This window comes from Leopardus geoffroyi, chromosome X, assembly GCF_018350155.1.
Source record: "Leopardus geoffroyi isolate Oge1 chromosome X, O.geoffroyi_Oge1_pat1.0, whole genome shotgun sequence".
Classification (NCBI taxonomy): Eukaryota; Metazoa; Chordata; class Mammalia; order Carnivora; family Felidae; genus Leopardus; species Leopardus geoffroyi.
In genome coordinates this window covers 90,934,477-90,956,406 of record NC_059343.1, presented here as the reverse complement: position 1 = coordinate 90,956,406, position 21,930 = coordinate 90,934,477, and the positions used below count along the sequence as shown (strand labels likewise).

The window sequence follows — 21,930 nt, the reverse complement described above, 5'->3', positions numbered from 1 at the left end:
TCTGGCTCAGCCACCTAACAGATTTTTATGGGCACCTCGGAGCCAAGTAGGCTTAACTAATGGCCATGCACGTTGGGCCAAAACCTGCATCTCATCCCTCAGAAAGGAGAGGGGGGTTGCTTCTGGAATGCAGAGATAGCTGCCTGCCTGGTTCTATTCAGAATGAGTGTATCCCCCAGACTTGAGTATTATTAGCAAGCTGCTTCCTGTGCCACAGGAGACATACCTGAAAAATGGCACACGTCTCCTGGATATGGAGACTTGCCCTACAGCTTAGAGGGGGAAACAGTACATTTAGAGCAAATTCAAAGAAGGTGCTCTCTGAGTCTGTGAGACCCCCAAGGGGCTGCACGGGGTAAAAACAGCCTCAAAGAACATTGAGACCAGTCCTAAGAAAAAATGCTATCTGACAGAAACCAGGGCACAGGGGGGCAGATCTCTTGACTGACAGGAGACTCCACCGAGAGCAACGGTACCCGTCCTCCAATGTGTCCCCAGGTTGCCAAAAGTTCTTCAGATTTGCCAGGATTCCTGAGTTAGAGGAAGCACAACTTCCAAACCATCTTCCAGTGGCTTTAAGGGCCCACATGGCCTTGTGTCATTTTCAACGTGATAGAAATGAAAGCCTTGGTGGCCTGAGGTGAGATAGTGGCGTTGGTCCCCCAGAGAAGTCCCAGCAACCAAGACAGAGAGGCTAGTCCCCTCTCATGTACCACATAATAGAAGGGGGAGGGGGATAACTTAAGGGTCACTGTGAGGTCACAAAGAGATCAGCTTTCCTTTCAAGGCCATCTCTACCAAGTTGGAGGTCCCTCCCTCATGACAAGATCAAGATTGTCAATGGTTTGTTTTACACGGTGGTCACTGTTCTTTTACCTGCTTCTTTCCTCAGCCCTAGAACCTCACAGTCCCTGAACTTCTTGACCCTCTCAATATCTTCTTTGGTTCTGAGAGGATGGATACAATAAGCAAGAGCACAAGGTCCTGCTCTCGACAGGGCTGAGTGCTTCCTTCTCTCCTCCTACCCTATACTGCACACTGACGCAACGGGGGAGGCACTGCACAAGTGAGTGACAGAATCGGGGCTGCGGGGGTTTCCATGCAAACCCAATGTCACCACAGACAACGAGCCCAAGGCCTAGGCCCCAGGACACACAGCAGCAGCGTGCTTACCCACAAGGCACAAACAAGGGTTCTGAAAAGCCCCCAGATTCTTTGCAGGCCTTATCCACGCCCATCTGCTCACCCCCTGGTGTGTGGCATAAAGGATACTGCAGAAACCCAGCCTGGCAGTAGCTCAAGATCCTGGTGGGCATCCAATACATGAGGATTCCCCAGAACAGAAGGGAGCAGCTAGGTGGGAGAGTGGCTAAGTGTGGGAGTGGCTAGGTGTGGGGTGGCTAGGTGTGGGAGTGGCTAGGTGTGGGGTGGCTAGGTGTGGGAGTGGCTAGGCGTGGGAGTGGCTAGGTGTGGGGTGGCTAGGTGTGGGAGTGGCTAGGCATGGGAGTGGCTAGGTGTGGGGTGGCTAGCTGTGGGAGTGGCTAGGCATGGGAGTGGCTAGGGGTGAGGTGGCTAGGTGTGGCAGTGGCTAGGCGTGGGAGTGGCTAGGCATGGGGTGGATAGGCGGGAGTGGCACTGGCGTTGTGCTGGGGGGCGGGGGGGGGGGGGGCTTACCTCCTTTCCAAAGCAGATAGATGGGCACCACGTAGAGCATAACATGCTGAATGTAGTAAATCTCCAATTCAAAGGGGAGCTGTAAGGACAGGAGGGAGAGAGGTGTCACAGAGCAGGAATCACTTATGTCAACAGCTTCTGAAGTGGACCACCCTTGCTCTTTAGGACCTACATCTTAGCCAAGCCATGCATTGCAAGTGCTCATGTCCCTTCACAACCACAGTGAAAAAAAAGAATAAAATGAATATACACTTATGACCTCGGCCCGGCATCTTCCAAAGCACGTTTGGCAGCGATGGTACTTGAAAAAACATTTCACTAAAAGAAAGCAGCCAGTTGATGTAAGAAATTTTGCATATACTAGATCCCCAGGAGATTCACCACGGCTATTCGTGGTATACTGAGGATCTGGGTGGTCTCTGCCACTACAGAATTTGCTAACAATTGTTTATCCAGTGTTTCCCAAACTTAGCCAGTGCCTTTTCTTCCCCAAAGAACACTCAGTATTCTGCAGAATATGCTTGAGAAAACACAATGTAATGTCACTTCTTGCTCCAGATGAGGAGGTGGTAAATGATTTTTAATTTTTTTTAATGTTTGTTTATTTTTGAGAGAGAGACACAGAGCGCAAGCCAGGGAGGGCCGGAGAGAGAGGGAGACACAGAATCCTAGGCAGGCTCCAGGCCCTGAGCTGTCAGCACAGACCCTGAGACAGGGCTCGAACCCATGAACCGTGAGATCATGACCTGAGCCATAGTCAGATGCTTAACCGACTGAGCCCCTCAGGCACCCCAGTTTTGTGTTGCTTTATTATTGAGAGACAGAGACAGAGCGTGAGCAGGGGAGGGGCAGAGAGAGTGGGAGACACTGAATCTGAAGCAGGCTCCAGGCTCTGAGCTTTCAGCACAGAGCCCAATGCAGGGCTCGAACTCACGAACCATGAGATCACAACCTGAACCGAAGTCGGATGCTTAACCCACTGAGCCCCCCGGGCGCCCCAAGGTGGTGAATGATTTAAAAGCTTATTTCTCATCTGACATGGAGAACGTGCGGCATAGGATTTATTAGTCCCATTTTCCAGATTTCCAAAAAAATAAAAAACAAAAAGGCAATTGCTAGGCCTGGTCTGGTCTGGATCCAAGAATAAAGAGTTTCCCCACTGGATATTTGGGGTCAGTCCACAGTTAGCCCTACTTTTGGGTGAAGACCAAGCAGCTGGGCCAGTTCCGACATGGCGTGCCAAAAGGAGGGGCCCCATCCTCCCTCCACCCAACACGCCTGCTCACTCACTGCTGTTTCCCATCCCTCACAAAATGGAAGCCCTGGATTACCCAAGCAGAGCGTGGTTTCCACCTGGCATGGGGACCGCGCCACTGACTTTGGCAGAGGGCTAGGAATGCAAACAGCTGGGTGGCTAACACAATTCTGGGGGAATAAACTTCAGCAGCTGGCAAGAAGCCTGGCCTCTGGGGCTTACACAGCCTGCAATACACACACACACACACACACACACACACACACGCACGCACGCACACCCCTAGACGGAAGCCGAGAGAGACAAGAACACCCAGGGGAAGGTGCCTGCCTCCTTATTCCCTACAAGGCAAGCACAGAACTAAGACTGCACGCTAATGAGACGAGGCAGTTATGGGCTCCCCAGGCGTGAAAGCCCAAGCATGCCTTGTGCCAAGGGCTAAAAACCAAAAGATGGCAGAGCCCCCCAGAATGGCAGCTGTGATGACTGTAGACCATGAACAGAGATGCTGGCTCCGGCCCTTGAAAATAAAAACCCACAGGGGCATCTGGGTGGCTCAGTGGGTTAAGCATCCAGCTTTGGCTCAGGTCATGATCTCACGGTTCCTGAGTTCAAGTCCCGAATCGGGCTTGCTGTTGTCAGCACAGAGACTGCTTGGGATTTTCTCTCTCTCCACCCCTTCCCCGTGCTCTCTCTCTCTCTTGTGCATGTTCTCTCTCTCTCTCAAAAATAAATTAAACATTAAAAAAGAGAGAGAGAGAGAAAGAGGTGCCTGGGTGGCTCTGTTGTTTAAGCTTCCAACTTGATTTCAGCTCAGGTCATGATCTCACAGTCTGTGAGTTCGAGCCCCACATTGGGCTTGGGATTCTCTCTCTCTCCTTCTCTCTCTGCCCATCCCCCACTCATGCTTTCTCTCTCTCTCAAAATAAATAAATAAACTTTAAACAAAGAAAGAAAGAAAAACCCACGCAGAAGGAAAACTGCCCACGGACCCAGATGATGCCCAAGTACTATTTTATGTTCACAGGCGGATGTGAAAATCCCAGAAAAAGAGATGAGGTTCCACGTGGCTCTGCAGACCATGCTGGAATAGCTAGAAAAGGTTTGACAATGGGAATCACCAGCATGAGCTCTGGAGGTCTCGGGGGTCCATACTGGACCCTCAATGGTCATACGATCCAGGATCACCCTACCATCTTGAGTTGGGTATTGCTTCATGCTTTTTCAACCATTTCCATATCCATGACCCTCCTCATTCCTCTCAAAAACCCCATGAGGCCGGCAGGCCAAGTGTCATCTGACAGATGAGGAACCCAAGGCACAGAAGGGTTAAATGCCTTGACTGTGCTCACCCAGAAAAGAGGCAAGGAGGAAAAGGTCCCAGGAAGGTCCAACACTCTGGCTGTAATCTGAACGTTCAGGTACCTACGGGACTTGACCTCCCTCCCCTGAAACAGGCCTGGGAAACCAAGCTGCCGTTGTACAGCACGGAGCAGAGAACTGGGCTAAGGACCCACAGCCCCTGGCCCCTGCCATGTCCTTCCAGACTCTAGCTACTGCTTACCCCTCTGCACTCACAGACCTCCTGGAAAGCACACCATTCACCTGCAATGTCCAGGGAGGCAGTTTAGCACTATGGCTAGGAGCAAAAATTTTGGAGACTGTCAAATCTGTGTTTCTAGATTTCATTATGTCCTTAAGAGCCCTTTGGTCTCAAGCAAGCCACCTAACCTCTCCACCCGTTTTGGCACCAGTAAAATGGAAATAATTACGCTGTTATAAGATTATTGTAGGGGAACCTGGGCAGCACAGTCAGTTAAGAGTCCAACTCTTGGTTTCGGCTCAGGTCATGATGTCACAGTTTGTGAGTTCGAGCCCCACATCAGGCTCTGTGCTGACAGCATGGAGCCTGCTTAGGACTCTGTCTCCTTCTCTCTTTGCCCCTCCCTTGCTTGCTCTCCGTATCTTTCTCAAATTAAAAAAAAAAAAAAACCTGTAAAAAAAAAAAAAAAAGCAGGCTGATAAAGCCCACCAGGCCTCTGGACTCAGACTGCCTAAAACATTAGGGGCACAGACTCCGTCCATGGCAAGCGTGTGACCTTCTTCTTCCTAGCATATGGCTCTGCCGGCCACACCCCCATGCTCTGCCATGGAGACAAGCAATCCCACCGTGCCCTCCATCCTTGGTCACCTCAGTCACCATAAGAAGCCCCAAACTCCCAGGTCACTACCCAACACCTGAATTCTAAATTTTTTTAATGTTTTTTATTTATTTTTGAGAGAGAGAGAGAGAGACAGCACAAGCAGGGGCGGGGGGGGGGGGGGCGGGCAGAGAGCAAGGGAGGCACAGAATCCGAAGCAGGCTCCAGGCTCCAAGCTGTTGGAGCTGTCAGCACAGAGCCCGACATGGGGCTCAAACTCACAAACCGTGAGATTATGACCTGAGCCAAAGTTGGATGCTTAACTGACTGAGCCACCCAGGCACCCCCCCAACACCTGAATTCTAATCCCTCCCTAATCTGACCTCATCTCTCACCTTCCCTCAATTCTAGAAACGCTTCCAGCCTACCCTCTGGAACCCAAGGACTATTCGAAATCGTCTTCATTCTCAAACTCTCCTCTGAGAAGTCCCTCCACCTTCTTGCTTTAATGAAAACCTGGTTCCCTGCCCCTCTGAGGTCATGGCCACCCCTACAGCCCTCTCAAGTGCTGGGTGGTTCTCCTCCCATGTTGCCCGGTACCACGGGGCCAGGAGGGGTCCTGTCTGCTCCTCACTGCTGCTTCTACACCGCTGGCTGTTCCACAGCCATTCTCTCTGCCTCCTTCCTAACCACTCCCCCAACGGAATCTCATGCCCTTGGACTCTACTACCCACCGCTCTTGCGGCCACCTATGGACCGTCTCCCCGTGCATTTCCCCTTTGGCCTTGAAGACTCTGCCTCCCTCTCTTGTCATTTTTTCCAACGTTCCTGCGTTGGAAATGTGTCAAAATGCCTGTGGCCTCAACAGTGTTAGCACTGGCCTGTCGTGTACCCCACTCTCCAACGACCACAGCCTACTTAGCCAATGACTCACTCGCCTCATATCTGTCTTACAACTTCACTGGGACCTATGGTCCACTGATCCCACCACGTTTTGACTGCCCCTCACCGACTTCACATCCTCACTTCTACACTTGCCCTTCAGCCCCTTCCCCACATTCTCAACCCTCCGGACATTCTCTTCCCACTCTATCCTACCTGCTTTACAAATCCACGTTGCTGGTTAAATCAAACTCTCTGGCTTCCCGTCTCTACCCCCCAGGCAAGTGAGCATTGCCGGAGAAAAATATAAAACTATGCCGTGAACCCCCCTTAAATTCATGACGGCAAGTCTTAATGCTACCCAACCATCCGTCCACATGCCCCAATCCATTTGCTCTCCTCTCTCTTGGACAACTATTTTACAACTTCTTGCGCCTTCCTCAAACCTTCCTCCGTCCTGCCCCTCAGCTGGTGAAATGCCTTCCTACTCCATTCGGGGGAAAAAAGAGCAATGGGAAAAGGACATCCGCGGGCACCTGCCTCGACGTCTCCTTCCTCCCTGCGCCCCATCCCCAGAGCTGCCTTTTCTTCCGCTGCTCTTCAGGATCCCCCGACCACGCTGCTGGCTAAGGCCAGTCCCCTCACGTGTGTGCTAGATCCCATTCCTTCTTGCCTGCTCCAGGACGTCACACCAGCAACTGTCCCTTTTTGTCACTGGATCATTCCTATCAGAAAACAAGTACATTTCAATATCTTCCATCGAAAGAGGCAAAAACTCTTGCCTTTGCTTTCCCCACCAGCCCCCACCCCATATCTCTGTTTCCCTTTTACAGAAGTCCTCAGAAAGATTGTCTCTTCTCATTGCCATCATGTCCTCTCCTCTGAATTATCCTTCCATCCACTCCAAATTTTCACACCCACCACACCCCTCAAATTGCTTTTACTGAGGTTACCCATGACACCCATCCTAATTCTAATGGGCAACAAGGACGGAAGCACACCCGTGTGACATCTTTGTGTGAACTTTAAGGAGCCACCCCTTCTTCATCCCCATGCCAGGGTGTCCCAAAGATTTTTGGCACAATCACCCCCTTGTGCAGTTAACAACCTGTGCAACTATACATGCCGGTTGGTCCTGGCCAATTTTCAGGCCTCATCTTACTTCACCCCTATTCTTTCCCTACCTCAATGACTCCCCTTCTCAACCTCCATTACCAGATCTTCCTTCTGTCCCTTATATTGAAGGGGCTCAGAACCAAGTCCTTGGCTCTCTTTCTATCTGCTCTCACTCACTAGATAACCTTATTCAGGCTCCTGGCTGTAAAGGACTTCTGTCTACTGATGACTTCCAAATGAATATGGCCAGCCTAGAGCCAGGCTGCTCAGATTGAAATTCTAGCTCCATCGTTTAGTTGCAAAGCACCTTTGGGCAAATCACTTAATCTTGTTGAGGTTCACGTGGCTCATTTATAAAATAGGAATGATAATAATGCCTATCTCATTAAGCTGTGGTGACATTAGGTGATGTAATGCATGTAGAGTTCTTGGCCCAGTGCTGGTATACAATATGTGCTTAATCAATGCTAGCTGTTATTACCCCTCCTTTTCAACATTAATCCAGCCAGTAAGTGGTAAAGGCCAGATTTCCATTCCAGTCAGCAAGACTTAAGGCGAGGCCTCTTTGGGTCAAAAGCTGGAGCTCTTTTTACCTAATCATTCTGCCTTAGCAAGAACCTCCAGCAAGAGTAGAGCCTGGGCCTGTCCCATGGCCCTAAATCACACGTCAGTGTATTTATCAGGCGACTACCAGGATAACTTTAGCTTCCCAGCATGATTCATTCTTTTTTTTTTTTTTTAATGTTTGTTTATTGATTTTGAGAAAGACGGAGAGTTAGGGGCAGAGAGAGAGAGAGAGAGAGAGAGAGAGAGAGAGAATCCCAAACAGGTTCTGCACTGTCAGCATAGAACCCAACATGGGGCTTGAACTCACAAACCATGAGATCATGACCTGAGCTGAAACCAAGAGTCAGACACTTAACTGCCTGAGCCACTCAGGCGCCCCCCCCCCCCCCACAAAGTGATTCATTCTTTTGGCCTGTCTCTAGGTGAGAACTTCTCCCTGGAGACTTCTTTATCTCCCAAAGGGCTGTCAGCACCACTCTCCTCTTCTTACCCACGACAGTCCTATTCTTACTCTCATCCAATCAATAGAAGAAAAAAAAAAAAACAACACAACACTTATTGAGACACTACTAGGTGGCAGGGAAATGTGCCTGGCTCTGGGTATACAGCAATGATGAAGACACAGTCTCTGCCCTACAAGAGCTCATGGTCAAGTCGAGGAGGCTAATGGATAAAAGGATAAGGTCAGGCAGCGCCTGGTTGGCTCCATCACTTAAGCATCCGACTCTTGGTTTCGACTCAGGTCATGATCTCACGGTTCATGAGTTCGAGCCCTGCATCAGGTGAGCTCGAGCCCCATTTTGGTGAGCACGAGCTCTGCTTCGGGTGATCTCGAGCCTTACTTTGTGTAAGCACGAGCCCTGCTTTGGGTGAACATGAGCCCCACTTTGGATGAGTCCCCGCTTCTCTCTCTCTCTCCCTTTCCCTCCTGCCCTTCCTGAGATTCTCTCTCTCTCTCTCTCTCTCTCTCTCTCTCCCTCGCTCACTTGCACTCTCTCTCTCTCAAAAAACAAAACAAAAAAAACCTCAAAAAACCCCACAAAAAAACAAAAAACACTAGCATGGAAAAATAAGAAGCTGAAACTCTAAGATGGACAGAAATGCTAACATTTTCCTAAGCACCCCAACAGAACATCTTACGCACCCCACTTTGCAGACCCTGGGCCCACGGTCCTCCCAACAAGAGTGCATGGGTGGACAGAGACAAAGTCATAACTCCAGGGTCATATCTACAGAGAGATAACAGTGAAGAACGGGAGCCCGGAACATATTTATGGAGGGAGGGAAGCAGCCAGTGGTGAGTGGAGAGGGAGAAGCAGAAGAAGTGAGATAGGCAGGAGACGCTGGGCAGTGAGAGGTCCTGCATGGACTGGGACCCAGAACACGAGAGAGGGTATCGGCTCGGGCTCCAGGAGATGAGAAGGGAAGGACAAGGCGAAGGGAGGATAACTGTCCGAGGGAGGGGTGTGCTAGAAGTCCAGGGAGCTCACGACTTTGGAGCTCGCGCTGCGTGGCAAGAGAATTCGGCGTTACCAGAACACTCCCTGGCTGATGATGAGGTGCAGAGTAAGAATAGGGGGTTCTAAGAGGAGGACCCTGGTCTCAGCTCAGCCCCCGATGCCCACAAGAAATCAGAGAATCAGAAGAGAGAACTGCTTATGGTCTAAATGTCTGTACCCCTCCCCCAATTCATGCCCCGATGGGATTGTATTAAGAGGTGGGGGGCTTTAGGAGGTGATGAGGTCTTGAGGGGGGAGCCCTTGTGAATGGGATCAGTGCCCTTATACGAGGCCCCAGGGAGCTCCCCGTGGCCCCGTCACCCCTTGAGGACACAGCAAGGAACCTGCGGTCCAGAAGAGGGCCCTCACCACACCACACCTGCACCCCAGTTTGGGGCTTCCAGCTCCCAGAACTGTGAGAAATGCATCTCCGCTATAGAAGCTACTGGGCCTGTGGTACTTTGTTATGGCAGCCTGAACAGACCAAAACAATAATCCATCTCCTTTAGTGGGGGAAGGGACACAATCCACTCTTACTGCTGCCTTTGGTACTGTTCCTGCCAACCGAGTTCGGCTTTGGAACACTTTGTCTTCATTAACTGACCACAGACTTTTACTGTGGCCTACGGGTGCCACAAACTCCTGGGAACTAAATAATACCACTTGCTAGAGGAGGCCACAGAAGGAATGCCCACAACTTAAGATAAACCACAATACGTTCACAGAACAGAATACCATGCTGCCATTAAAAACAACAAGGTGCCACGAGAAAAGAGCCAGACAAATTCAGAATGTGCGAAAGTCTACAAAATGACTGGCCCGGAGTCACCAAAATTTCACTGCCATGAAGAAAGAAAGCAGGGGCTGGGAGAGACTGTGCCTAGATTTTTTTAAATGAACAAAAATTAAAGAGAACAGTCAAAAACAATCTTGATGGCACAAAAACAGACACATAGACCAATGGAATAGAATAGAAACCCCAGAACTAGACCCACAAACGTATGGCCAACTCATCTTTGACAAAGCAGGAAAGAACATCCAATGGAAAAAAGACAGCCTCTTTAACAAATGGTGCTGGGAGAACTGGACAGCAACATGCAGAAGGTTGAAACTAGACCACTTTCTCACACCATTCACAAACATAAACTCAAAATGGATAAAGGACCTGAATGTGAGACAGGAAACCATCAAAACCTTAGAGGAGAAAGCAGGAAAAGACCTCTCTGACCTCAGCCGTAGCAATCTCTTACTCGACACATCCCAAAGGCAAGGGAATTAAAAGCAAAAGTGAATTACTGGGACCTTATGAAGATAAAAAGCTTCTGCACAGCAAAGGAAACAACCAACAAAACTAAAAGGCAACCAACGGAATGGGAAAAGATATTTGCAAATGACATATCGGACAAAGGGCTAGTATCCAAAATCTATAAAGAGTTCACCAAACTCCACACCCGAAAAACAAATAACCCAGTGAAGAAATGGGCAGAAAACATGAATAGACACTTCTCTAAAGAAGACATCCGGATGGCCAACAGGCACATGAAAAGATGTTCAGCGTCGCTCCTTATCAGGGAAATACAAATCAAAACCCCACTCAGGTATCACCTCACGCCAGTCAGAGTGGCCAAAATGAACAAATCAGGAGACTATAGATGCTGGAGAGGATGTGGAGAAACGGGAACCCTCTTGCACTGTTGGTGGGAATGCAAATTGGTGCAGCCGCTCTGGAAAGCAGTGTGGAGGTTCCTCAGAAAATTAAAAATAGACCTACCCTATGACCCAGCAATAGCACTGCTAGGAATTTATCCAAGGGATACAGGAGTACTGATGCATAGGGGCACTTGTACCCCAATGTTCATAGCAGCACTCTCAACAATAGCCAAATTATGGAAAGAGCCTAAATGTCCATCAACTAATGAATGGATAAAGAAATTGTGGTTTATATACACAATGGAATACTACGTGGCAATGAGAAAAAATGAAATATGGCCTTTTGTAGCAACGTGGATGGAACTGGAGAGTGTGATGCTAAGTGAAATAAGCCATACAGAGAAAGACAGATACCATATGGTTTCACTCTTATGTGGATCCTGAGAAACTTAACAGGAACCCATCGGGGAGGGGGAGGAAAAAAGAAAAAAAAAAAAAAAAAAAGAAAAAAAAAAAGAGGTTAGAGTGGGAGAGAGCCAAAGCATAAGAGACTCTTAAAAACTGAGAACAAACTGAGGGTTGATGGGGGATGGGAGGGAGGGGAGGGTGGGTGATGGGTATTGAGGACAGCACCTTTTGGGATGAGCACTGGGTGTTGTATGGAAACCAATTTGACAATAAATTTCATATAATAAAAAAAAAAAAAACAATCTTGAAACCTGACTGAATCCTGATTACAAAACAAAAAGTCAAAGGGGTGCCTGGATGGCTCAGTTGGCTGAGTGTCTGACTCTTGATTTCTCACGGTTTGGGATATCAAGCCCCACAGCAGGCTCTGCTGATAGCACGGAGCCTGCTTGCGATTCTCTCTCTCCCTCTCTCTCTTCCCCTCCGCTGCTCATGTGCACTCTCTCCCTCTCAAAATAAATAAATAAACATTAAAAAATTATTTCAGGGGTGCCTGGGTAGCCCAGTCGGTTAAGCGTCTGGCTTCGGCCTAGGTCATGATCCCACGTTTCATGGGTTCGAGCCCCACGTGTCGTGGGTTCAAGCCCCACGTGAGGCTCTGTGCTGACAGCTCGGAGCCTGGAGCCTGCTTTGGATTCTGCGTCTTCCCTCTCTCTGTGCCCCTCCCCTGCTTGCACTCTGTCTCTCTGTCTCCCAAAAATAAGTAAATATTAAAAAACTTATTTTAAAAAGTTAAACACGTTCTTGGAACAATCAGGGAAATTTCAATTTAAACTGATTACCAGATAAAGTAGACAGCATTGTAGAATTGTTGAGAATTCTCTTGGGTGTGGTCACAGTATTGTGGTTGTATATGACCCCTTCCTTATTCCTGGGAACTCAGGCTGAAGTATTTGGAAGTGAAACATCAAGATGTCTGCAACTTTTTTGGAAAAGATTCAGCAAACTTACACAGAAAGAAGAACAGCAGTGGAAACGGAATATGGGAAAATGTTAGTTGTTAAATCCACCTGGAGGACATGTGGTTGTTCACTACACTATCACTTCAACTCTTCGGTATGAAAATCCCTACAATGAAAAGTTGGGAAATTGTTTAAATTTAAATGAGGTAAATCTGTATGACCTAATATGGCAGAAATCCTAACAGATATTCATGGGAAGGAAAAACAAGGGATCTTCACTTTGGCAGCAACTGGTCATTATTTACCAAAATATTTAAATACCCATTCACTTGGACTCACTTCTAGGAATTTATACTAACAGAGATGCTTGCATTCACACACAGAGCTGTATGTGTAAAGATGTAAAATGGAATGTTATGTGTAATTTTAAAAAGTATGTAATAACCAAAAAGTAAACTAAAAGTCCATTAGTGGGAGGGTCATCAAAAAAATCCTCTGGAGGAGCCTGGGTGGGTCAGTTGGTTAAGAGTTAGACTCTTGGTTTCGGCTCAAGTCATGATCTCACAGTTTTTGAGTTCAAGCCCTGCATCGGGCTTGCACTGACAGCACAGAGCCTGCTTGGGATTTTTTCTCTCCCTGTCTGTCCCTCCACTGTTTGTGCGCTCACTCTCGCTCTCTCGCTCTCTCTCTCTCTCTCTCTCTCTCCAAGTAAATCTCCTCTGTTTGTGCTCTCTCTCTCTCTCAAAGTAAATAAACTTAATTTTATATATAAAGTACTCTGGAGAATTAAGTATGCAACCATTTACAAAAAAGGAGGTGCAACCATTTACAAAAAAGGAGGTACAACCATTTGTTGGTAAAACTGAGCAAATCTACATTATACAAAGCATGATCATTTTTGTACAAGAAAAAGGACAAATTAGTATTTGTGCTTCTAGGTGGATGGAAGATGCATAGCAAAAGGACTGGGAAGGTATTTATTAGCAAACCGAGCAGGGGAACAGGACTGGGGAGGAGAGATTCAGATAGGGGAGACCTTGACTTTGGATGTAACAGACTTGTCCAGTCGGAGTTTTACAGCAAATGAATGTCTTCTTTTATTAAGCACGTAGCTCAAAAATTTTGAAAGCCAAAGAAAAAGTCGAAAGATGAATGCACCAAACCGTGAGTGGCAATTACCTCTGGGGAGTAAGAGGGGAGAACTCTCCTGTTAGAGTCTCCTTATCTCTACATTGCAGGAAGCCTTAACCAGGACGATGCATTTAGCTATGATTAGTGAACATTTTTCTAGTTTGTATGAACCGCCGCTCTCAGAGTATCTGAGCATGTAAAGAAAATAACACGTAATGGGGGTCTACAGACCCCCACATCCTTTGTCCTCACTGTACCGTCCCCTGTGACCCTACCCCTGGCCCCAGTAAGGACAGGTGCCCACAGCGCTACCAAGCATAAGGTATTCAATCCACCTTATTCTCAAGGTCTGGTGTGGAGAAAGGGATGCAAAGTGATGGGTAGGGGAGAAACGGGTCCTTCCTTTTGGAGTCTAAACCCTATCAGGGTGACTCCTGGCTTCCTCCTTGGTGCTCAGAGCCCGAGAGAGAGACAGACAGAGAGACAGAGAGAGAGACAGAGACAGAGATAGAGAGTGGGTGGGAGAGGGACAGAGAGAGAGGGAGATGCAGAATCTGAAGCAGGCTCCAGGCTCCGAGCTGTCAGCTCAGAGCCTGACATGGGGCTCGAACTCATGAACGACCTGAGCCGAAGTTGAATGTTCAACCGACTGAGCCATCCAGGTACCCCAGACACGAGGCATTAAAGAGGACTCAGGGGGCCCCGAAGCCACAAAATCCACATTTACTACTTCTTCAGACTGAGCCAAAGCTAGAATTTCATGTGGAAAAAAGAGAGAAGCTTTGGGTACACAAGAAGGGTACTTCAGGACCTGGAAGTCCAGCCCCGAACACGTTACTTGACTTTTTACTCAAGGAGGGAAAGTAAATATTTGTGCAGCTCTCTCCAGACAACTCGGGGGAAAGGCTAAGGACAGAGACTGTTCAAAAGGCCTACAGAGGAGCCAGGGCAGGTGCAAATCAGAAGACAACCAGCTTGTGTGCAGAGGCCAAACCGCGCCTGCAGAACGACTTGCCCAGGGCCGGCCGTCTTGGGTTAGGTGGTGTGACAAGGCGCTCCACTGTACCACTGTACCACTGTAGTGTTCTGTACCACTAACAGGACCACGGTGTCATCCTCCCTGCCTTGGGTTGCAGATTCCACCCAAAATACGTAAGCCCCGTAGCGTGGGAGGTAGGTACGAGAGGAAAGGTGCTAATCCCCAACCCCTCGGTAGCCCAGGTAATCCGTGGTATCATCTGCCTCTACTTTAGTGCCTTCAAAGGACTTGGACATAAGATGGCGTGAAACAAGGTGAACCTCACCCTAGTACTGGAGCAAAGAGTGGGACAAAAGCATCTAAAACTCGGCTCTCAGCCCAGTCCAAACAGCTCAAGGGCACTCAGCACCCAGCCCACCGCCCCCTTACCCCCCATCAACTGAGCAAGGAGTCCGCCTAGTATTCTACTCTTTGGGGGCCCTAGATTGAAGGCAGCCAGTGGGCCAGGCAGCCAGTTCTAAGACAAGCCTCCCTGCCCTGCTGCCTCTAACATCGCCCTGTAACTGGACTCATCATCACCTCTGCTACAAGCTGGAGCCAGGTTGATGAATCCCTAAATCAAGGGAAGGCAAATGCCACATATCCCCTGGAGGCCACCAGAGATGGACCTGACCACCTGCTGGCATGAGCAGACTCTGCTCACTTCTCCCTCCTTCTCTTCCATTTAACTCTCCTCTTCTCTAGCTCTTCCCAGGCTCCCGGCCTCCATCCCAGGGTTTCTACCAGCACTGCAGGATAATAAACAGACTCTTGCAGCAGCTCCTGGCTAATCCCACACACAGAGTGTGCTGATCTTCAGCACAGATTTTTAGACAAAGGATCTTCTTTGGACCCACCGGGATGAGGCCCAGCATCCTGTACTTTAACAAGGCTCCCTAAGGTAATCTGGATAGAGGAGCATTTAACCTATACTTGGAGAAATACTAGTAGGCCAGGCTCCTGAAGGCTAAGTGGTAGGTGTAAAACTTAGAATAGTTTCTCAGAGCAGTGACTGGTGGTTCCCTGGAAAAGGTACTGATAAGGACAGTGATAGGACTAGTGTTCAAAATAGCAATAAGGATAACAATAACAGTAACAGTAGTTAATAACTACTGGTATGTAGTACTTCTCTGCTAGGCATTGTCCTAAGTACTTGGTATGTATTAATGTATTAACTAATACTTAGAACAACTCTCCTAGATAGCTGTCATAACCCCCCCTCTTTCAGAAGTGGTCACTGAAACATAGATTAACTGCCCCAAGGTTAGTTACAGAGCCTAGATGGAAACAGGCAGACTAACTCCAGAGTTCATGTTCTTCACCTCTGACCTACCTTACCTGGATGTGCGCTAAGGCCCTTTGTGGTGCAGAGACAGCCACTGACTTCGAAACTTGCTTTACAAACAACTCAAATCTATGATGCCTTGATCCCCTGCTAGTGAAATGTCCTGTCTCCCACCCCCGCCATGTGAGCTCAGGCCTGGAATCTTCTAATTATATTGCCCTGGGAATTAATCAACGCTAGAATCCACCTTCATGATCCCCCATACACCAACCCGTTCGTTCATCCGGTCAACAGGTATTTACTGAGCACCAGCTATGTGTCAACTATTATGAACAAAATACGAATGGTCCCTGCCTGAATGCACTTTATGGTCTTATACCCGACTCACTCTAAATGCTGATTTCCGGCATTTTGAAGGGCTCAGAAATCAAAAGATGGTTTGTTTACGTATTTATGTATTTTTATTTGGTGGGGGCCGAGGGAGAGAGAATTCCAAGCAGGCTCCATGCTCAGCACAGAGCCCGACACAGGGCTCGATCTCACGACCGTGAGATCATGACCTGAGCCAAAATCAACAGTCGGACGCTCAACCTAGTGAGCCACCCAGGTGCCCCAAAAGATGGCTTAAATCCATATTCCGAGGGCTTATGTTAGCCACATGATGGGTTAAATGGACTTCCTGATACCCCACAGAACTTGGCATAATACTAGACAGACACAAAGTAGAGATTTATCAACTTCTTTAGAGACATGTCAGGAGACCACTGAGAACATCTAGACAGATGGCCAAACCAGTGAACAGAATTAGAATGTTCTCCTGACTGCCCCCGCCAACAGTAAGGACACCACCATAGAAGGCTGGAAAACAAGACCCAGACTTCCGTTTCTGGTAGTAATCAATGGAAGACAGAATATAGTCATGAGTGCACCTTGGACACTCCATCACAGACAGGGTCCCTGGATCTCTCTCTAGGGGAGGCTGTTGCCACACGATGCAGATTTGGGCTGTGGTTCTTCCTCCTACTGAAACGGATTGATTGGAATGCTGGTCTTTCCAGGGATAGACCAGAGAGGGTAGAGCTCCTTCCAGTACTGGCTGGAGAGTGGGGAATCTCAGATCTCCCACCCGCTTCTGTCACGGCTCCTTTTTTCCCTTCCTGCACTGGCACTGTGGCACACAGGGAGTGAAATTCCGACAGAGCTGAAATGACTCTTCTTGCCCAAGGGCCTAGTCAGTTAAAGAAAAAAAGAATCTCCTCTTGGATCCCCTCTCTAGAATGAGGAGTCTGGTCTTCGAGCACACTAAAACACGTTGCCGGGACAAAGTTCCAGGTGGTAGTCTGCCAAGACAGGTCTGGCCATGCGTCTGCCAACAGCGCCCCCTGGTGCCTGCTCCATAGGGAAAGCGACCATCGCTTCTCTCAAGATGGGGCCCATCCGTCTGGCCCAAGTTGCAGTGGACCTCTGGCCTGGTTTGGAAACCGAGAACCAACAGTTCCGATCAGTGAATGTGTCACGAGGCCCGAATGGGAGCGGCCCAGGTCTTTCACCACCATCTTGATGAATCACAAATTGGCCTTCTTTAGCATCAGTCATATCTCGAACACCCACCCCTTCCAACACATATGCAGATCCCCAAGGCCTTCTCAATGAATTCCTGTTTCCACTGTTTGTGTCTCAGTGTGGGCCTCAGGAAAATGGAGCGGGGGGGGGGGGGAGCGGCAGTTAACGTCTACTTGCAAAAGAATTCTGGAAAGCAGAAAGCCGTAAGAGAAGCCTCTTTTCAAGCCAAAGGAAAGCACAAGCCCGGCAGAAGATGTCCAGATGGCTCCGAGAGCCAACAGTCTGTCACTGTCACAGAGCAGGAGCTGCTGTGAGCCCACAGTGGAGGAGGGTTCTTCCTGCTTTGAGACTCACTGTCCTTGGGGGAGGGGAGAGGTAGGTGTGCTCTGGACCAGTCGAGAAAGAGAAGCAGGTCTCCCCTGATCCTTCCGTCAGCCCTACCTCTGCTCCTATGGAATGGACCCCAGAGGGCGGCCTGTGAGCCAGGTGAGAAGCAGGGCACGACCAGGCAGCTTCGGAAAGATTCTTTCTCTTTTCTTCCTTTCCATTTACCCACCAAAAAGCCATTTTAAGTTGCTGTCATCTTAGAATAACACAATCCTGGTCTATGCAGACATGTTTAGCTTCTCCAGAGCCCACTCGCTACCACCCCACCCCACCCCGCCACCCACAACCTATTTTGGGCCAACATAATTTACAATTCCCAGAAATGTCTGAGAAGCGGCATACAACACTTCTGGGGCCAAGCCTGGCCAGTTTGACAGATTTTCACTTAGCAGGTGTCTGCTGCTAAATCAGTAGCAGCTGCTAATTGCTTTTCCTCCCTCCAACCTTCAGACAGAATGAAACATCTGGTGTTCTCTCACTTTGGGTTAAAATCAGATACCTTATCATTCCTCCTCTGGGTTCCATTTTTATTAAAAAGCCTTCAGCTGACGCCGGGAACAGGCCACAGACAGCAAAGCCACCCCAGAAGACGGGGGATTAATTCAGAGGACAGGGCACACCTGCCTCACGCCTCCAGCCCCCATGCCCAGATGCAGAGCTGTGCAGGCCTGTCCCCACCAGGTGGAGCTTTAAGCCCATGGCTGCCCAGGGAACCAGGGCCTCAGGAGGGGGCTGGTCACCCGAAAGGGATGAGACGGTGGGAGTGTTTAGCCATGCCCACTGACCTCTGGGAAAGGGCGGCGACACATTACGCTCTGTAATAAAAACTCTTGAACAGTAAGAGTTGTTGAGCTCCCCGGCTGGTGAATACATCCACGTGCTGGGTGAATGGCACCCTCGTTCCATGGGGACAGATGCTCCTATGCTTGGGACCCTTCTGAAGCCTGCTCTCTATACCTCTTTGTCTGGCTGTTCAACGGTATCCTCCAAAGATCCTTTCTAATAAACTGGCAGACATCAGTCAACGTTTTGGACTTCAGTGAGCTGCTCTAGCAAGTTCATTGGACCCGGGGAGGGGGACATGGGCCCCTCCAATTTATAGTCAGTCAGTCAGAAGCCCAGGTGACAACGTGGACTTGTGACAGGCATCTGAAATGGAGGCAGTCTCATAGGACTGAGCCCTTAACCTGCCGGATCTGATGCCACCTCCAGGCAGACAGCGTCAGAGTGAATGAAATGGTAAGATACCTAGCTGGTGTTCGTCCACACAAGTGTTTGGTGTGGGGACCCCTCCCCCTACACATACACACCCTACACATACACACTGAGCATCCCATTCAGTACTTATGTAGCAGGGGACGTAGAGCACTGGTCTGGGAGTCGGGAAGACCTGAGTGCAGGTCTTAAGAGTTGTCACTCACTGGCCATATGACCTAGTTATTCCCCCTTTCTGGGCTCTATCATGTGTGATATGACATAGTTAGATTACCTGATTTTCTAAGGACCTCCCAAGCTCTAAAGTGCTAGGATCTAGGAGCACCTGGATGGCTCAGGAGGTTGAACATCCAACTTCAGCTCAGATCAAGATCTCACCGCTGTCAGCGCACAGCCTGCTTTGGAGCCTCTGTCCCCCTCTCTGCCTTTGCCCCACTTGCATGCTCTCTCTCTCTCTCTCTCAAAAAATAAATAAACATTAAAAAATAAATAAAGTGCTAGAATCTAGTTGATTTTTTAAAGTGAGTATTTGAGCTTTACCTTTACTAGTATAAAATTTCCTTTCTGTTCCTTAGGCAATTTCAGGATGTTTTGGGACACGGAAACTGTCGCCTGACATAGCTGTCTTCCCCAGCTTTGGGACACAAGCAAATCTGACACTCTGGAGAGCCATCTTTGCCTTGATGGAACTTGCCATCACCCCCTTAAATTAGTTCAGCAAACCATTAAGCCAGCTAACTGCACTGTTACCGAGACCTTAGCTCTCTCTAGCTTATCAGGAAGAACTATGTGGTAAAATGACTTACCAACATCCAGATTACACTCTGGCTTCCCCTAATGAATGTTTGAGTAATCCTATCAAAATGAAACATGGAGAGTTTCACAAAAGTGTATTTTGGGGGGCCTATGCTGGCTCCTGGTCCTGTTCCATATGACTAGAGACCAACTGCTTTCTGCAGTGTTCCTCAATTTGGCTGGAGGCTATTCTGAATGGGTCTCCCGTGGATCTAGAACTCCCAGTATTTAACCTTTGCTCCTTTCAAAAAGCAAAATAGCTATTCAACCTTACTTTGGGGCACCTCACCTATTGAGGCTCTATGCATTTTAAAAGTCACCTGCAGTGGATTTTAGAATGTTAGGATCTCAGGTGCTAGTTTCTTACTTTCTTTTTTGTTGAGGTATAACTTACATACCGTAAAGTGCAAAATACCAAAATTTTTGTCCAGCCCTATCGTGTAGGCCTGTTACAGTAGCTGAGCGACCAACCAGGAAGACCTCAGTCTTTACCAGGTATGCTCCACACCCACACCTATTGGAAGACAGGTCTCCTTAAAGGGAAGAACAGGGGGTGACTGGGTGGTTCAGTCGCTTGAGTGCCCGACTTTGGCTCAGGTCATGATCTCACAGTTCACAGGTTCGAGCTCTGCATTGGGCTCTGTGCTGACAGCTTGGAGCCTGGAACCTGCTTTAGATTCTGTGTCTCCTGCGCTCTCTCTGCCCCACCCCACTCACACTCTGTCCCTCTCTCTCTCTCTCTCAAAAATAAATATTAAAAAAATTAAAAAAAAAAAAAAGAACAGAAGCAGGATAAGACCTGAGTAGGACTGAGCCACCTTTGCTCCTCTGCATACTATATATCAGTCATTTTGCTTCCTCTAAATCTTGCTTCCCAGGCCTTCTCAAAATTTTGCGCGCACACCAACCCCCAGGAGATCTTGTTAAAATGCAGACTATATGTCTAGGGTGGGGCCCATGACTCTGCATTTCTGGCAAGTTCCCAGGGGAGGCCAATTCTGCTGGCCAGTGAACCACTCTTTGAGCATCAAGGATGGGGGATACAGTGAGGATGGTGGAGTGGTATAGTGGAAAGCCAATGGGCTTTGGAAACAGAAACATGGGTTCTAGTTTGCAATATTGCCACTCATGAGCTCAGTGCCTTTAGGTGGGTTGCTTCATCTCTTTGCTTCCGTAAGGTAGCAAATTTTGCCACCCCAAGATACGCCTCTTTGGCAAATTGGTGATTCCAAGCTGGTTTATTTGAAGAAACCACAGACTCAACAGCAACTCTGAAAATGGAGTAAGTTACCCTTTGTAAGAGATATTTACGTTTATATGGGAAATCTCCAGTTGTAAGGGCGTCTTCCTCACCACAGAGAAGGGCGGGGGGGGGGGGGGGCGGGGGGGACTCTAAATTTCTGAACGTGCTCATCAGGGGAAAAAGGAACAACTCACATCTACAGTACCATCTTACCTTTGTTTACTGTGCTTTCCCTTAATAACCTCCCATAACTGACTCCCTGCCCCCAAAGTTACCTGTTGCCTGAAGCCAGAGATGGTCTTTAAGGTGCCGGCCACTTCAGGGAGCTTTTCAGTCTTCCTGGGTATCTCCCATGTCTACAGGAGCTATACACGTTATTAAGCTTTGTTTGATTTTCTCCTGTTAATCTGGCTCAGGTCAATTTAATTCTTAGTCCAGCTAGAAGAGTCTTGAAGGGCAGAGGAAAACTCTTCCTGCCCCACACATCTCAATTTGCTCCTCTGTATAAATGAGATTGATCGTCTACCCAGGGCTGCTGGGTGGAATGAGATGAGGGGATTAATGAATCTAGCATAGTTCCGGGCACATATGTAGGCTCTCAAGGCATGGTAGCTATTGTGAATATCTGATTGTGCCTGCCAATCCCTACCTTTGTTATCATGACTCCTAAAGTTTCAAATTTGGCCACACCTGGTGTGTACAGTGGTCTAACCACCTGTTACGGAATACATGTTGGCATCTCCCAAAAACTCACATGTTGAAGCCCTAACCCCCAATGTGATGATATCTGGGGGGGGGGCTTTGGAAGATGATTAGATTTAGATGAGGTCCTGAGGGTGGGACCATCACAAAGGGATTAGTGTCCTTTTTTTAAAAATTTCTTTTTTTTAATTTATTTTGAGAAAGATATAGAGAGCAAGTGGGGGAGGAGCAGGGAGAGAAGGAGACAGAATCCCAAGCAGGCTCCATGCTATCAGCAGAGCCTGATGTGGGGCTCAAACTCACGAACCATGAGATCATGACCTGCACTGAAATCAAGAGTCGGACACTTAACCCACTGAACGGCCCAGGCACCCCGGGATTAGTGTCCTTAGAAGAAGAAATACCAAAGATTTTGAGGGCTCTCTGCCTGCCCTAGG

General features: G+C 48.5%; 1 protein-coding gene across 5 annotated transcripts in view; it reads right to left on the bottom strand.

The window, feature by feature from the left end:
* TMEM164 (transmembrane protein 164) overlaps positions 1-21,930 on the bottom strand; it is a 169,551-nt gene that overhangs the window by 35,546 nt on the left and 112,075 nt on the right. For all 5 annotated transcript variants that reach the window (XM_045472529.1, XM_045472528.1, XM_045472527.1 and 2 more), the window contains exon 5: positions 1,675-1,753. In XM_045472529.1, the coding sequence (XP_045328485.1) occupies positions 1,675-1,753 (79 nt within the window). The remainder of the gene's footprint in view (positions 1-1,674; positions 1,754-21,930) is intronic.